Genomic DNA, 18,816 nt, shown 5'->3' with positions numbered 1-18,816 from the left:
AACTAATAAAAGAGCATAAGTCCTAGTTCTTCAATCATCATAGCTAAGATTCGAAGCCAAAAATAAGATTAGAAGCCAAGACAAAATAAAATATTTTTGAAACACACATCTTCATTCACCTTGTCTTTTTTTTTTTATCAGTTCTTCATTCGCATGTTTGATAGTAAGGCTGAACGAGAAACCGGTTTGTTAACGTTTCTAGACAAGATCTACAAGAGTAAAACGGATAAATCGGAAAAAAAAATTCGAAAAATTACAGAAAACTAAGATAAAATGCAAAAACTACATATCACCATGTGACATCAAGATAGAAAATCCATTAAATAGTGAAATTAGTCCCAGCAGGCTTGAATTCGAATCGTATGACCCAGGCAAGGAAGGGCTCTTAACCCCATTCAAAAGTTATGAAATCCAAGCTGAGGCGTAATGCTGAGGGTCACAATTGAACTGAACACGACTGCTAATGGCCGTCGTTTTATGCGACAGTTTTTTAACTATAGTTTAATCGTCGTTTCAACAAACTCACTGACGGTAATAAGTAAAAGTTGGTGTGCCAATAACCACTCTAAAAGAAAATTCCTCAGACCTTCGTTGAGAGAAGCTCGATCTCCGCTCGCCATGGTCGAACTTCTTCTCTCTTCTCTCACTCGACTGTCTCTCCTCTCTTTCTCTCGCTCGACTGCTCTCGATTCTCTCTCTCTCTACTCGTCTCTGTCTCTCATTCTCACTCTCACTCGACTGCTCTTCTCTCTCGACTGTCAGGCTTCTCGCTTTCTCTCGAATCCGTCGCTCTTCTCGAATCTATCTCTCTCTCTTACTCGACTCTGTCTCGATTTCAAGAAGAAGATCAAATCTCTAAGTTTCGATCGGAATTTTTTTTTTTTTTGGAAAGAAATCGATCGGAGTTGGATCGATAGATCTTCGCTCGATCTCTCACTCACAGAATCTGTGATTTTGAGACACAATCAGATTTCGATTTGCAAGTTTTAGGGCAGAATCGATCGGCGTTTGATCGAAATTTTTAGGACTTTGTTCGATCACCCTCCCTTTGCTTGATTTGTGATCAAATCTTAAGGTATGTTAAAGTTTTTTATTGAATCTCAGATTTTTCTGAATTAATTTAGGGTTTCAAATGTTTTCTTCATTGTTAAAGCAAGTTTTAGGATTTTGTTTGATCTGTCCTTTCCTAATCATTTTAAATTACCTTCTATTGCAGAGGAAATCCATATAAGATCGCATTTCAGCAATTAAGTTTTGATCTCTCTCGGATTTGACGCTAGTTTTTGCTAGGTTTTTTATCTAATCTTAAGGTATGTTAAGGCTTTTGATCGAAAATCAGATTGTTCTCAATTATTTTAGGGTTTCAGATTATAATTTTAATGTTATTTGTCAAAATGCTATATATTCTTGGATGTTAGTTGTTTGATTGATATAATTATAAAATCTTCATCTAATTTAGTTTTGTGAAGAAATCTTAATCTGAAGTTTTTTTCCTGTTGATTGAACCTTCTTCAAGATCTTGTTTGCCTCAACATACCCAACTTCTATCACCTTCTGTTGTTTCCTGTTTATGTCCACGGATTTAACTCCTAAACAAAAAACGAAAATATTGGAGAAAAAAAAAATCCGGATTTCATTAGCAAAGGATAATGGCAAGAATAAATAGGTTATTGATTCTTTGTTCCTTTTTAAGCAAATTGGACACCTACTTTTGAAAGCTCTTCTAGTTTCTGACTTCATCTACCTACAGACATATATAATGAAACATATTCCAGACGAACAGCTCAATCTGAGTAGGTATTCAAGATGACTACACCAATTTCTAATCGTATGTCGAATTTTGGGTGCAACTTCTAGTCATGATTAAGGACTATGTTAACAAGGTAAAATCCAGATTTTTGGACATTTCGATGTACAAAATCTTTATTTTGTTGGCAGGTTTGCATGCTATAAAATCGGTTTTGTTTTACAAAAATGTCAGGATGTTAGGGGCTGTTTTAGTGTTATCAAACATAATTTTGGGACTAATATTTTTGTTGTGAAAACAGAATTTTAGAGCTGCTATACTGATGACTAATTTGGATTTTTGAAACTGTGTTGATGGCGTAAAAATACCTAGATTTTAGGGGATGTTTGGGGGGTGCAAGAATTAAAATCTTGGGTTGTCGTGATGGTGCTAAAATCAGAATGTTAGAACTTTTCTAATAGCATAAAACTCCATGCTTGGTATAATTTTGTGTGATAGAAGGTTAATGATAATTAGAGTCATTCACGTGCAAAAGAAAGATCATTTGCATTCAACATTTTAGTTTATTCTTGTCAAAAATTTAGAATGATTTGAATTGCTAGCGTATGAGGATTTACCTAGTTTTATGTCATATAGAGTTAGTTATTGTGATTGGTTCAAGTTCATTTCCATCAAGTTTCATTTTATGCAATATTTCTCGCTCAATATGATTACGACTATTTTCATAAGATATGAATTTTGCTTGAATTTATTTGATATATCATGATGCGCAAAATATTTATTTGTCATCAATAGTTGTGAAGTTGGTTTGTTGGTGGCATTGACTTAACAATGAGTTAATTTAGCTCATATTGAAAATTTTCAATTAGCTTACTAACAACATACAAGCACTTTTGATTGAGTCAAATTCAATTTAGTGTTTGGGTCCATGGAGACTAAAGTCTATTGGATCATAATCTGTAGACTTCAAATTGGGATTTCTATTTTTGGTTCTATACACTTGGAATTTTGGAACCATTTGTGTATTTTTAGCAGTAGCTGTTAATGTTTTAGCTTGCTTAAACTTCAATTCTGAAGAAGGCTAAGAAGCTAGCTTTCATTATTCATCAATCTTTGTACTCAAAAGTATCTTTTTGTTGTCCCTTTTTACCTTTTTTTAAGGTAAATGTTTTTGTTAAATTTGATCTATTATTGTTCTTTGTGTTGACTGTACAAAGCTTTACAAGATCTCAATTGGGTTGTGAAGAAGCTATAGCCTGTTAGTGAGCGTGATCTTGTATTCTTTTTGACAGCGTCTGACAACTTATGAGAAAAAGAAGTATGTTTGGAAAATACTTTACATCTATATGCTGGGTTATGATGTAGATTTTGGTCACATAGAGGGCGTTTCATTGATATCTGCACCCAAGTATCCAGAAAAGCAGGTAAAATATCATTCCCTCTTGCATTACACTTTGCTTTGATTTGTTCACACTTGTAAGACAATGCAATGACCTTTTCTTTTCTTAGAAATGAGATCAAGACCAATCATTGTGGCATCATCTGGTTAATGCTAATGCATAGCCATCTTATCTGTTGGTTCATTTTGCTGGAAGACAGTGATGTAGTAGCTGATTGTTTTAATATGGCTGCAGGTTGGGTACATAGTTACATCATGTTTGCTCAATGAGAACCATGACTTTCTTAGATTGGCCATAAACACTGTGCGCAACGATATTATTGGGCGCAATGAGACATTCCAATGCTTGGCATTGACCATGGTATGCACTGGCTATTTTTATTTAATTGGTTTATTTAAGCATTAGTCCTTTCTATTGCGGCATTTCTTTTAAATGAAATTCTATATCTACACATTGTGTTGAAGTAGAGCACTATTTTTTTGTTGTACAAAAAATAAAATAAAAATAGTGTTAAAAGCTAATTTAAGTTCGCACTGTGTATACAAACACTTGCCATTTTTTATTTTCATCGCCCATGCTTTTTTTAAAAGCAAAGTTAGGTTCTAACTATTGCGGATTGCTAGTTTCCGTGCACTGCTTTTGGTCTGTGATTAAAAAGAAGTATTCCTTATCTATACTTTACTCATGTTCTTTTCTCCATGATTTAACACAACTTATGATAGTGTTATATCCTATTGCTTGATGTTAGACAGTTGGGCATACTTGTGGTACTTGGTGTGGAATAATCAATAAGCAACTTCCATGGTTAAGTAACCTTGGTTTTACTTTTAGCTCAATTTTCTTGTGTGATATGCGCATTCAACAAAGAAACATTTCAAAATGGCTTATAGAAGCAAGTGATGGCAATGTAGGGTTCTTCCCCCCTTAATGCTGCGAATACCACGCATATGCTAGTAACACTGGTTCTTCCCCACTCTTATTTGCTGATGGTTTTTTCATCTCTCATTTGGTCTTCACATGTTTGTAATATTGGTGGTAGAGAGTTCTCCAAATCATTGTAACCCGATGTGCAGAAGTTACTTGTAAGAGAAAAACACAACTTTTCTATGTTCAGATGGTTTTAAATAGAATATAAATGATGGGAGTTGCATTTGATCTTAAGGTTAAATATTGGAAAGGAACGACCTAACCAGACACTTGATCTTAAGGTTAAATATCCCTCTTCTTCCACACTAGCAGAACTTTAATTTCATATTTAATCATGTCAACCTATTTTTAACTGCAGGAAAAGCTCTTTCTCTGTCTGTCATCTCAAATGCTACGCAGATGGTGTGCTTTTGAGTGGTTCTTCAGTGCTATTGATTACCCATGGTTTCCAGTGAGGGATTTTGTGGACTACCTAAATCATGGTCCTCTCTCTCTCTCTCTCTCTCTCTCTCTCCATCAATTCGAGTGCAATTAACAGTCAATTTCTACTTGTGATTATTTTACAGAGGCTCTGTTCTCCTTTGCTTCTACTTTGTAAATAAGTAGTGATGGATTTGAGGCGAAGCGGAAGTCCAGTTTATTCAAGGCAGATGAGTGGTGGTTCGACCAGCACCGGTTCATCTTCTCCTTCTATGTCTCCGGCTCACCCCAACCACCAGACCCGGTCTTCTTTAATGTCCAGTTTCTCCACCATCAAGAGAACGTAGCTGCCAAAGCTGCTGCGAAGCGACTCGCAAGGGTCATGGCGTCACATACAGCTGACGATAACGACGAAGAAGATGATGAAGACAATGATCAACTCTTCAATTATACCGCTTCTCCGTCCTTCTCTTTTTCCACCAATATTAATAATAGATCTCCATCTCCTTCGGTAATTTTACAAATCTACTTTTTTTATTTATAAAGAATTTGTTTAGAATCTGATTTTGAATTTTTGAATTTTTTAAGTTGCATTGAAGTTTACTGTGAAGTTTGTTGGTTTTATGTATTTCAGTAACATAGAGATATTTTGGGATTGGACTTTTGGTATCTTACTTTGTTTCAATATGCATTTGAGTAATTTGTGGGAGGGAGATAATGATTAACAGTATTGATGATTTGGATGCTTTTGTGGAGTTCAAGTTAGATTGGATCTTTGTCAAAATGAAGTTTTGATATATATTTTTTTTAATTTTAAAAATCACTCCTTGTTTTGACAATTAGGAGCTGTAGATAAAAATTGGTGTACTTTAGAATTTTGAGTTTTTTGGATGTTAATGTGATCTTTGTCAAATTGAAACTTAATACCAGAGAATTTGATTGTGTGCGATTGATCCTCTTGTTTTCCTTATAATTTTATTATTGAAAATTTGATTGGGTTAAGATCTTGCCTTAGACTGCCCTCGTTTTCAATTTTTGAATGCGTGCGCAGAATGTCAACCAATTTAGCTACATTTTTTACACAATGTATGAATCCACTTGAATGTATGTTTGTGCATGCATCACATGTGCATGGGAAGGGGCAAGTAGGCAAATACATCCATGTGGGATTATGCCTCAGTCGGATTGTTAAATATTATCACAATAAAAAGAAATTAATATTATTGGAATATAGTTTACTGGAGGTATATTCTTTTGCTTCTGATAGATTGAGTATTTTAAATTCACATGCATTGAAGGTTTTTGTCTGGTATGGGGCATCTCAAATCAAAAGATATAGGAAATCAACATGAAGCTTTTGCACTTCAAGATGAGGTATGCCACTCTCATTATCGATCGTCTTCTTTTATACAAATAACCTCTGAAATAGATTTGAAGAATTCCATTTACATTTCAACTCCGTTGTGCACGTAAACTAGTGACAAAAATGGGAATTTTGTTATTTATTGATGAAATTTGGAAATTTAATCCTTGTATAATTTGTTGTGCTGCTTACATGATCACATTGCAGCTTGACATGCGACAAGAAGAGAACGATAATATTATTGACAAGGTTCGCTACTTTGTTTCCCTAATAAAGTAATTATTTTACTTTCCCATATCATGTAATAATGTGTATAACATTTACACTAATATATGCTGTACAGCTTCGACTTGCAGAAGCAAGATGTGAGAAGTTCAACGAATCCTCACGGAACTCCTGAATCAGGTAGGACTCAAAAAGAAATACACTTAAAAAGGAGAGTGAGTATATAAATTTAAGGCTTAAACTAACTTTGGGTAACCTTTCTGGCATCCTTTTTCACATACATACACACACCAAAAAAGAAAAAAAGAAAAAAGAGCCAATTTGGCAAGCATGAACCAGCTCACCTGCATGCGTTCTGTCCTGCACATTCTTGCTTGATTATGCTCTATGCTTAAATTCTGAGTTCCCTCTCTGAATGCTTTTACAGATGGATGGGTTCGACCAAACAGTGGATGTGAAGGTGATCATGGCAACTAACCGGGCAGAAACTTTGGACCCTGCACTTCTAAGGCTCGGTAGGCATGACCGGAAAATAGAATTCCCTTTACCTGATAGATTACAGAAGCTACTCATCTTTCAGGTGAGACTTGTGGCTAGTGCCCACCACATTTCTGGGAGAGGATTACATAACTTGGTCCATAAAACTTTACTGTATGTCTTGTGCTATTATCCCTTTGTATCATGTGGGGTCTGTTAGACATGATCTACATTCTGTCGGTGCTACGCATTTTTCAATCATATCTAAACTGATAACCAAGAAATATATCTGTTAATGAACAATTCGTCTTGAACCATAACCTTTTTAAATTTTTTCACTCTTTCCTTTCCATTAGTGGCGACTGGTTAACCTGGAGTGTATGTTAACATTATCTTACTGAACATGATACTCTTCCCTCTTTTATATTGGTTTTGGTTGACTTGCTGTAACTTTATTGCAAAATTGATTGCCACTTATGCTTTGGGTTGTTTTGAACAGGTCTGCACCGCTAAGATGAACTTGAGTGATGAGGTTGACTTGGAAGACTATGTCTCTCGACCTGATAAAATTAGTGCTGCTGAGGTTAGTTGATTTTGTGTTTTATGCCTGCTACTTCTAGAAGTGTTACACTTACTTTTTGATAGGTAAATAAATTGTATATTAGAGAAAGAAATGGAAAGAGCCCCACAATACATGAAGGAAAGGAAAATTAGAACAGAACTAGTGAGGAAAGGCTATCAAAAGCATTGCCTACACACACAAAATTGAAGAATAGAAGAAAAATGTAGTCATAAAGGCTAATTGAGTCGAACCTATTCCAACCTAAAAACACAACCTCAAAATTCAAAGCTTTGAATTCCAAAAGCATCGGTGACTGTAATAGATTGGGTCATTAGTCATCAATATAACTTATTCGAGCCTTTAGCATTTTCTTTGAAGCTTCTTTGCTTTCACAATTTTATGGTGGTTATGTTTTTCTCAAATGTTTAGTATCATAGTCTTCGGTGACATCTAGCTTTAAGCCTTCGTTTAGGAAATTATTCATCAGCCATGAATCTATCTTCAGTGACAAGCCTTTCACCCTTATTGAAAGGGATGGTTTAAGCTGATCCCTTCCTGTTATGATAGGGAAAGTAACCAATTCATTTGTTGAATTTGATTGCAGAATGTGGTAAAAAATTCGAATAATTTCCATTTGTCAATTTAGCACATTTCGCCTTCTCTCTTCTCATAGTGATAAGAGATTTTCCTTAATTAATTTAGGGTTTTGTATTTCAGAAAAATCATTTTTTTAATTTATAAATTCAGAAAATCATGTTTTTTCCGACAGGTGAAGTTTGTTTAGTGGTCCATGTGTCTGAATTAGTGCACGATGACTTTGTTTCTTTCACATAGTTGGAACTAAATTGAATTCGAGAACCAACTACTACTTGAACTGCCGGTCTGCTAATGAACCTTTATACACAATCATGTGCAAAGGCACCAATAATAATTTAGAAATGAATTCAAAGAAATGTAGGAGCGGACTCCCATCTAAATGAAATGAGCTTCTAAACCCCATCGAACAGTAGTTCAATTTCTGTTAAGCTGTTAGTTGTTTGGTTTCGTGAGGTCTTTTTAGTGTGATCGAGTCGATAGTCTTTCTACAATTCCCTTTATATTTTTCAATGTATTGTGCAAGATGGTTTCCATGATTTTGCTTGTTTTCTGTTTTGTAGTTCTTCACAACCAAACCATATGCGTGTGAGCTCTCAAGCTTCCCACAATATCCTCCAAGCAAGGAAATGGACGTTAAACTATGGGATGAAGAAGCTAGAAGGTCTGTGGGTGACTAATTTACATTACTTGCCTGTATTCCAATACTAGTAGCTTTCTTAATAATTTTTTTCACTAAAAAAATTATCATAAATCTTTCTATTCCATTTGTTCTTCCTAATTCTTATACTAGTCTTGAAAGACAGATTAACTAAGAATGATACTGCATAGTTACATTGTTTTAACATTCAGAACCACAATTATTGTCCAAATAAATTATTGAAACATTTCTCCTTCGGTTAGGCTGCAAAATACGTAGAGTTCGATAGCACTTTCAAGGTCTCTTGCAATTTGAACAATGCTACATGCAAACTTAAGTTGAAGGAGTTTAGTGAACCCGCTAAGTTGTTCTCAATGGTAATCTTGATTGCATTTCTATCTGATTCGTCCGCCTCAAAGTTATTTTGTTTTAATAAATTTGTTTTATTTACTACACTTGTTTCAAAACAGGTATTGAAACTTGAACCTAGCAATGTAATAGTGCTTTTCCGGAGAGCCGAAGCATACATGGAGACACTTGATTTGGACATAGTTGAGTTGGACTTGAAGAACACATTTGAGATTGATTCTAATAATGGGTTTTTGATAATTTTAAATTGTAGACTAGAATTTGGATTGGTAGTTAGATTTGCATAAGTGTTTGATTTTACCTTCTAACAATAGATAATTTACAGTAGGTGTTTTAGAAAATAGTTAGATTTATGAAAGTTGAAGACGAGGGCATTTGGGTCTTTCAATGTTGTTAGTTGGGGTCTAGGTCATCAATTTCAAAATATAGGGGTATCTCCAATATTCAGCAACATGTGAGGGGGAGGTGTAAAATAAATATTTTTTTTTTCAAAAGTTCTCCTAGAGACAGCCCTAATATTTTTTTTTTTACAGTCGGTGACCGTCCCTATTTTACTATAGCAACAGTTGGTTTTTTCCGACTGTTTTGGTTTGTTGCAATTAAAAAACCACTCCTTTTAAAATGATTTTTTTTGTGACTGTAGGAGCAGTCGTTTTTGGCGCATTATGACGTAGTGTACAGTATCATTCATATCAAGGTTACATAGATAGAGACTTCCACGTCACCTTGAGCTACTTCCTTTGATTTGGTTATCATAAGCATCCACCACGGAGTAATCAATAACATGCCTCTCCCTGAAAAACATGTGAGCAATAATAAACCCAAAGAAAATTCGCAACCAGTTACGAACACACTAATAAAATGTATCCACCGCTAATAAAATTGAAGTTCAAGCATCACAATGAAGGATTTATTTGTCACATTCTTATATCAGGGAACACGCAGAGAACATGACTGTATACAAAAAAATGGAAGTCGGGCCAGTTTGACATACCAGACTCTCAATGCTACCTTCAATGAACAACATAATCGTCATACCCTTTCTTTTATCAATCTCTGCCTGCTTATTCAAAAAATGTTGATGTACATTAGTCAAAGAGAACATATACATATTAAAGGAATTTGACATACCAACCTCTCAATGCTACTTTCAATGGGAATATTTTGGAATGTCTTGGAATTTCAATTTTTTCTATGACCGAAAAATTGCCTCAAAACAAGATTTAAACATTTGCTATATGATCATAAGAGAACAAATACATAGTTGCAAGGAGTAGAAGGAATGTATTAGGGTGCAGTACTTGAGAAGTGGAATCCGAAATATGCTTAGAAGCCAAGTTTTATCTTATCCTGTCTCTATTCACTTTCAAAATCAAAGAATTGGAATTCATATCCAAATATTGTAATCTAGAGATTTTATCAAAATGACATCATACACGTGTAAGTATTACTTCTCCAACGAAAGCTTTTGCAACAAGTACAGTTAGGGCAGTGTTTCATGCAACTCAACATTCCCATCAATTTTTCCAAAAACTCCTCATAAAGCAAAAATAAAAAGTAAATAGACAGTTAGTAATAAGTAGAAGCGTCATTCGATTAAAAAATCATTGTTTTAGTAGTAAAGTAGCTTCTTTTTCAGATTATATAAAAGAATTACCTCTTGGCTAGGTGGATCAAGCGAACTACTCATTGCTTTATCCTTTTCCCTCCTCTTTATCCGGGCTTGGGATCAGCAATGTAAAATGTTTAATTTTACATTGGCGGAATAAAAAAAGATTTACCTAATAATAATAAAAAAACTATGAGTTAATAACAAGTAAAAAAAAAATAATATAGTAAGAAACAAAAATGTGAGATATAAAATACTAACAATAAAAAAAATATGGGGTACTAACAAGCAAAAAATATTATATGAATTAGGAAAAGTGTATGAAATATTACACCAACATACTAGTGTATGTGTAGCTTACACATTCAAAAGTAAAGAGTATGATATAGTGCAAAAAGTAATTCTTACCTATGTTGAAATAGTTCCAAAAATCCCAAAAGTTATCAATTGAGTGGTAGCGACTCCAAACATAATACAAACTTCGGTAGCAATAGATCAAAGAGAACCAAAGGGACGAGACCACAAAATGCTGGTCTTGACAGAGGATCCGATCACTACACTTGCTATAGTAGCATGCATACTTTCATAAAGACATTCATTATCAAATATACATTAAGTTCCATATTTAAAAAAATTTAAAAATATTCTTGATCAAAGAAATTATTCAAATTTATGAAATCATCCTTTGTACTTGTTATAGTGTCATGTGTACCATGTAGTGAAATATCCGTCTTTAAATATACTTTAACTAGCATATCAAAAGTATAAAAATACCCATCATCAAAGATAAATTAATTTGCATATCAAAAATCATCTGCTAAAAAAAGATATTATTTGAATTATGAAAATAACTCTCAATACTTGATACATTAACTTGCATGTGAATTTTTTTATAAAAACACCCTTAGCATGCACATTGAACTTACAAAAATACCCTTATCAAATAAAACATAAATTATACAAATAGCTTTTAATATTCGCTACACTAACATGCATATGTATCAATGAAAAATACACCTCATCAAAAATATGAAAATTACAAAGAATCCATAAAAGAAATTCAAAATTATAATAATATTCCTCACCAAAAAAATGTATTCAAATTATAAAAGAGTCGTGATTTTCTGACACCCCATTTGACATACTCTCCCATATGTCCTCTAACGTGGCATGGGCTAGAACCATAGATCTTTTCCTCGGGAAACACAATTGCACGTTCCTATAATATGTGCAGTTGGGTATCATGAGGAAAAAGATCTATGGTTCTAGCCCATGCCATGCAGGGGGCGTGTGGGAACGTATATCAGAGGGGGTGTCAGAAAATCATTATTCATTACAAAATAACCCTTAGCACTTGCAGTAATATGTTGCAAACACTCCCAACTTCATACTCATTTGATCTATTAACTCGTCAAAGCATAATAAATTCCAAATGATGAACAATTTGAGTCTTGGGATCCCAACTTTAGAAAAGGCTTAATGATTAGGAAATTTAGGAGTTGACAGAGTTGACTTCTATGTTTGATCATACAATTGTGGAGCAGTCTGAATAAGAAGGTGTGGATGTAGACTTGCACAAAGGACAAAAAATTATTGATAAGCTTATTATGCGACTCTTTGTCAACATGGGATTTATGTTCATGTCTAGTGGGTCCCATCTGGGGTTAAAAAATTATCTCAAAGGTGTCTTTCTTAATTTGGCTAACGGCCTCTGGTAAAATCCTTACTTTTGATAATCTTATAATTATGGATTTTGTTGGACCAAATGTTTGTCTCATTTGCAAAGGGAGTAAGAAATCAATTTCTCGCATTTTCCATTAGTTTGCAAACTCCGGGTTCATTTCTTGGGTTCGATCATGTCACTCTTACAAGAGTGGAACCATATTGTTTTCTCGAGTGGTAGGAAAAGGTACCTGTGGTCCATTACCCCTTTTGTTGTGTGCACGATAGCTTGGTGAGAAAGAAATCGAAGAGTATTTAATGGGCTTACTTCGAAATGTCAAAGGGGTGTTCTGTGAAGATTTTGTGTTTAGATGGGATTATTTATGCTCGAACTAGTACTGTAGTTCTTTTGTACTTTGTATTTGCTTCTTGTACAATGGAAGGTTATTTCAACTGGTCAGTTTATTTTAACATAATCGATTTGCTTATCAAAAACAAAAAAATTTCAAATGATGGTCGATATTCTAAAATTTTGTTTATTATTCTAGATCTTTTATGGAGCTTTAGAGACGTTGTTTACCATTAAAATATCTCCCAGGAACTAGAAATTAGCCCCTTTAGCATGACGCCTGCATTTCTCACAATATCACAACCTTTTCAAAAAATGACAAAGAAAAAACCCTGACTTTTTCACCCAGTTTTCAATTTGAAACAATCCAAAACACATCTCTATGACTAGAAAACAACATTTAGATTAAAACATTATTTTCAAAGAATGACGAAAATAACCCTGATTGGGCATCCTTTTAAAATCAAACTAAGCATAGGAAAAATAATCCTAAATATAAAAATTATCAATTTTGAGTCAAATCAAACATTTTATAAGACATCGCATTTTCTCAAACTGATTAAAAATGCTCCTATCAGAGCCAACACACCAAAACCTTCCAACATATCTTAAACGATCCTTTTAGTAAGATGTTGTGAAAAATAATTTTAAAATGTTTGAAAAATCTACAGAACATTCTCATATTAAAAACAAACATTTCATTCCTCTCTTATCCCATGAGAAAAGGGCATTTAGGTCATTTTACATTAGCCTATGAGAGAAGGCCCAAGTTGAGGGTCAATATCCTCTTCAAAAACATAAGCTGTTTCAAACATCGACTAAAATGCCGACATGCCTCCTCGACCTAACTCATATCTAATAGACAATAAAACCAAAAACCTTTCAACTTCGATCTCTTCCCAAAATCAGTCATCTTCAACTTTTTGGATAAAAATTTTACCCTAGTTTTCAACCTTAAGATCTACTATATCCATTTTTAATAGAAAATCCTAAAGTTCTATAGGAGGGATCAATAACACACAAAGTTTGGTAATTACATAGATTTATATCCAACCAGTTTGGCTTCTATTCAACACATCAAGCCTCGCCCTCGTTCATGGATGAGACCGAATTGTCTCACATGGATTATCAAATTGGCAATCCAATACCACATACTTCTAGATTTCATGGAAAAATTTAGATTAAAAAAAAAATTGAAAAAAAAATATTTTTCGAGCTTGATCTAAGGTGTTGAAATTAAATGGATGGCTACCGAACTCCCAAATTTAAATCTAAAATCAAGGTGAAAACATTTTTTTTTTCCAAAGTTCTTAAAATTTTGTCCTTTATAACCTTGTGGCATGAGATCATGTTTTTGGACGCCACAAATTGATGTAGTTAGGACGTTGAGTAACAAATTAACAAATCAATTTGAATTTTATGACATGGATCCCCACTTCAAGGTTTGCTGGCTAACAAACTTGATAAAGTAAGGTTTGGTGGGTAACAAACTTCATAAAGTAAGGTTCCTTGGAGTTGTCAAAACTCCAAGGGAGTTTTTTAATTAAAATGCAGCAATTAGGTCTGCCAGGTAAATCTCTCTCTCTCTCTCTCTCTCTCTCTCTCTCTCTATATATATATATATATATATATATATATATAAGGTAGATTAGAAGTTGTGTATTCATAAAATCATATTTTATTTGGATAATAATTATTTAAATATAAAAATATATATATTTTTATTAAAATATAAAAAATCTCAGTTTATTGACTCAAACAAGATTTTCAAAATATCGTCTAAGTCATCCCATTTGTTTGGTGAGATTTTGTGAACGTGAGTGTCACGTCCATCTGTCTCGCTCATGGACAATATCGAGAAGACTCAGACAAGTCATCTTGGTTTCGGACAAGATTTAAAACCCTGATTCTTTAATTCTTAGGTATAGAACCATTGAGATGTATAGAAGCACTCTCATAGTTCTTTTGGAGATTGTTGCATAATCACGACTATAGTTTCAAGTTTCAACTGCTACTATAGGATAGATTAAAAAAATTAATTTTTAATAGAGGTTGAAGTTCTTTAAGATGAATGATTTTAGGAAAAATCAAATATTATTTTTGGTTAGAGGTTGATAATGAGGGTAGTTTAGTTTTTTTTTTTTTTATTACTTTCGAAAAGAAAAAATGGTAAATTCCCAAATAATATTATCAAGCAATTACTAGTATTATCAAATTAGCAAAACTTTATTGTATTTCTCATATGCAACCAAAATACCTTCAAAAGTGGATTGACTGATTGACTTGTGTACATGTTTAGGTAATAGCTAGTGACAGTACGACCTAGGCTCAAAAGTCATTTTTTATTTACCTCTACAAGTTCTCATCTTCTTCTTCATTTCTCTCCATTGTAATAATTTTCTTCTTCCTTCATCATCTTTCATCGTGTACAAAAAGAAAAAAGAGAGTATATTTTGATTTTCTTCTCTTTCACTCTTTAAATTTGTCTTCTTTTACAAGCATTTAAGGAAAAGATTAAAAGATGATGAGAAATTTTTATTTTGATTTAGTCCATCCAAGGAAGTAAAGTAAAGCTTCATTTCATTCATGCATTTAAATATTTTATATTGAAAAAAGGTTCCTTCCATGCAATCTATATTTATTTCTTCCAAATTTAAATGTTACATTCCCAATGCCAACTTTATAAAGCTTCCTTGTAGTGGTTGCATCTCCTTCTTCATAATCATCGAATGTCATTAAAATCAAATTTCCATGAGATTACAAATATACAAAATAAAATTGACAAACATGTGTAGAAACGTTGATAAAAATGCTTTAGAGATTGACAAATGTTAATAAAGGCGCTGATAGATCTGTAACATTCCTCTTTAGCAAACTTTCATCAATAATAATTTTTTAACAACATGCGTAGTATCATCCATTACGTTGACAAACCATACACAATATCAATATTTTTTTCAATATCAATTTTTGACAAAACATGCATATAACTATGCATTAATTCAACAAACTATACACAATATCAATAATTTACTCGATATCAATTCTTGATAACTATCATGTTGATATTTTGCTAGAGAATATATTTTAATTCTTGAAATAATATTTTTATTTTAATTTATGATGATCACAATCAAATTGCCATGAGATTAAAATATTTAGAATAATGTTAACAAACATTTGTAAAAATATTGACAACAATGCTCCATAGGTTGACACGGGTTAATAAAGACCTTGACAGATTTGTAACATTGCCCTGTATCTAGTTTTTTCAATACGAAATTTTTAACAAACATGCATAGTACCATGCATTATGTCGACAAACTATACAAAATGTCAATAATTTTCTCAATATCAAATTTTGACAAACATGCATATAAATCAGCATTAGTTTGACAAACGATACACAATATCAATAATTTACTCAAACATGCATGTAAGTATTTGAGAATTTACCATAATATATATATATATATAGGTGGCGTTCCGAGGCCCTAAAGAGAGCCAAACATTATTCAATGTATAAGTTAGAGGTTTCATAATGGACTGATTTTTGTGAGGGTGATCTCTATGATGAGTAGATCATCCTCACCAAAAATCAGCACATTCCGAAACTTCTAACCCCATCAAAACTGGTTTACAAAAATTGGACGGTCCACATTTCTTCAACTTCTAAACTAGGTTTAGATGTTTTGGAATGAACTGATTTTTTGTGAGGATGATCTCTTCACCATAGAGATCATCCTCACAAAAAATCAGCTCATTCCAAAATTTCTAACCCCTATTTTGAAAAATGTTTGGCACAATGTTTAGCTCTCTTTAGGGCTTCCGAATGCTTATATATCTGTATATAAGTTTCAAAGCCACATTCCAATGATGATCCTAAAAGAAGATGATGATTTTTTTTTAATCTTTAATAGCTTTTTAAGTCCGTACGTAACTTGATTGCAATAGTGTAATATATCCTTAGTTTTAATTAAATTATATAATCGCCATTATTCATTTTCATATATGAGATTGAAAATTCAGATTTAAAAGTTCTTTTAGTCATCAATTTAAAAAAAAATATATATCCTTATTACATGACCAACACAAGCCTTGTCTCATACTCCAGTAGCAACCTAAAAACAAAACGATGAGATTTTGTACTTTTTTTTAATAATTAAAGTGTTAAATATGCTAATTTATTGCATTATTCGAAAATTCTTATTTTTAATTAAATTACATAAGTTCCATTAGTAACTTTCGGGATAAGACGTTAACAATGTTGACTAAAAAATCTTTTAGTAAGAAAAACTTTATTGGCCAATGAAGAAAATAAGCAATAGCCTTATTACTGGTCAAACACGGGTCTTCCCATTACTCCGATAATGACCCTAAGTTTGATAGAGGATGATGACTTTTGTAGTCTTTAGAGTGTCAAGTACTCTACTTTATTGCATTATGAACATCCTTATTTTTCATCTAAATTACATAATTACCATTATTTTATTTTATTATAAAATATGGGTCTACTCTACTTTATTGGATTATGAACATCCTTATTTTTCATCTAAATTACATAATTATCATTATTTTATTTGATTATTAAATATTTTTTAATTAGATATATCTTACTTTTATTAACTTTACCAATCTTGAAATGATGTAGACCTAGAGTATTTACAAAGATACAAGCCAACCAGGTTGCAATGGATGACCCAAACCATTATTTTTTTTTAAAATTATTTAAGTCTTCGAAGAAAAAAAAAATATATCTTTTTTACGTGCGGCCTTGTCCCATACTCCAATGGTGACTTAGAAAGAAAATGATGACATTTTGTACTTTTTATAGTAATTTGAGTGTCAAATACACTTTTTTATTGCATTATTGTAAAATTCTTATTTTTAATTAAATAACATAAGTTCCATTATTTACTTTTGGGATAAGACATCAACAATGTTGATCTAAAAAATCTTTTAGTAAAAAAAACTTTATTGGCCAATGAAGAAAATAAGCAATATCCTTATTACTCGTCAAACATGGGCCTCCTCCCCTTAGTTCAAAAATGACCATGATAGAAGATGATGAGTTTTGTAATCTTTGGAGTGGTGAAGTTCTCTACTTTATTGCATTATGAACATTCTTATTTTGTAACTAAATTACATAATTACCATCATTTTATTTAATTATTAAATACTATTAAATAATTTTTAATTATATATATATCTATATATATATATATATATATCTTGCTTTTATGTCCTTTACCAATCTTGACATGATGGAGACCTAGAGTATTTACAAAGACACAAGCCAACTAGGTTGCAATGGACGACCCAAACCATTATTTATTTTAAAAATTCTTTAAATCCTTGAAGAAAATATATATATATATATCTTTTTTACGTGCCTAATACGGCCCTTGTCCCATACTCCAATGGTGACCTAGAAAGAAAATGATGACATTTTGTTCTTTTTATAATAATTTATGAGTCCCATACACTTTTTTATTGCATTATTGTAAAATACTTTGCCCCTTGTATGAGGGTTTAAAATATTTGAGTACTACAAGCGCAATAAAGATCCAACTTTTAATTTTGATTAATTTTATAGAAGATTTTGAGTCAGGTGCAATTAAACAAAATATTGTCTTTTGAAACTCGTCATAGAATTCACCATTCTCTCCCTTGGTTCACTTGGGGAAGTAAAAATTTTCAAATCGATCGTAGACAAGATACTTGTGGCTTGTGAGTCTGTGTCTGATTTAAGCTAAGTATTGAAATCGATTATTCGGAGTTCTGATGTTTCAGCTCAGACCGCTCTTAGCTTTTCTTCTGTTTTGCTTTGTTGCCCTAACTTTTGCCTAGATTGCCTTTTCAAGTTTTCAATCTAGCGAGTTTTTTTTTTCTTTGCTCTGATTATTGTCAAAGTTGTCCTTTCAGATTTTCAACCTTGCCAGCTTACCTTAATTTTTGCCTAAGTCGCCTTTTTGGGGTTTTCTACCTAGCAGGCCTTTTTTTTTTTCTTTTCTTCCTTATGGAGTTGCTATCTGATCATGCTTTGCCATCTTCCTTGACTTTTCGCACGGTACTTAGGAGGACTTTTATAGGTAAGCTTAGGACTGGGTATAAAAATAAAGGGATTTTGAAGCTCAAAAACCCGAATGCCCCTTATGTGGCATTTCTTTTATTTTGCCTTGAATTTTTTTCCCATTTTGAAGATATTTCTTTTTTTCTTTTGAATTTTTTTCTAGATTTTTTATTTTGATGTGGTCGGGTCTGAAGTAACTTCTCAGGTTGCCTACGTACCCCAGAATTTTGGGATCAGACAAAAACGTAGATCAAATTTTTCCCTCTCCTGGGTTAGGTGGTCGGGTTGAGAAATAAAAAGATTTTTTTTACTTTATTTTTTGAAAAATGTTGCAAAGGGCTAAGAAAGGAAATATTAAACTAGGTAGCAGGAAAATTGATTCTGCCAAAGATGGCCTTC

General features: G+C 32.7%; 2 protein-coding genes across 12 annotated transcripts in view; one reads left to right on the top strand and one right to left on the bottom strand.

Moving 5' to 3' along the window:
* The window catches only part of LOC147382835 (uncharacterized), an 83,216-nt gene that overhangs the window by 16,354 nt on the left and 48,046 nt on the right, over positions 1-18,816 (bottom strand). The window lies entirely within an intron of this gene.
* On the top strand, positions 452-9,042 carry LOC147382839 (26S proteasome regulatory subunit 6B homolog). 9 transcript variants are annotated; one of them, XM_086427505.1, is made up of 16 exons: positions 452-1,075; positions 1,217-1,310; positions 3,040-3,171; positions 3,382-3,507; positions 3,896-3,951; positions 4,059-4,229; positions 4,433-4,556; positions 4,641-5,005; positions 5,793-5,868; positions 6,065-6,106; positions 6,201-6,262; positions 6,510-6,662; positions 7,059-7,142; positions 8,279-8,379; positions 8,619-8,732; positions 8,826-9,042. In XM_086427505.1, the coding sequence occupies exons 3-6, from the start codon at positions 3,094-3,096 to the stop codon at positions 4,099-4,101; spliced, it is 303 nt and encodes a 100-aa protein (XP_086283631.1). In that variant the 5' UTR covers positions 452-1,075; positions 1,217-1,310; positions 3,040-3,093; the 3' UTR covers positions 4,102-4,229; positions 4,433-4,556; positions 4,641-5,005; positions 5,793-5,868; positions 6,065-6,106; positions 6,201-6,262; positions 6,510-6,662; positions 7,059-7,142; positions 8,279-8,379; positions 8,619-8,732; positions 8,826-9,042. The 9 variants fall into 9 exon arrangements, 5 of the variants coding, with proteins under 5 accessions (XP_086283631.1, XP_086283627.1, XP_086283629.1 ...); XR_015173292.1 differs by lacking the exon at positions 3,896-3,951 and adding an exon at positions 4,310-4,355 and having other exon boundaries at positions 585-1,075; XR_015173291.1 differs by lacking the exon at positions 3,896-3,951 and having other exon boundaries at positions 585-1,075.

The sequence above is a fragment of the Akebia trifoliata genome, chromosome 16 (assembly GCF_017979445.1).
Source record: "Akebia trifoliata isolate Shusen 1 chromosome 16, ASM1797944v1, whole genome shotgun sequence".
NCBI classification, from domain to species: domain Eukaryota; kingdom Viridiplantae; phylum Streptophyta; class Magnoliopsida; order Ranunculales; family Lardizabalaceae; genus Akebia; species Akebia trifoliata.
Note: the sequence above shows the minus strand (reverse complement) of the source record. Positions and strands in the feature narration are given on the sequence as shown.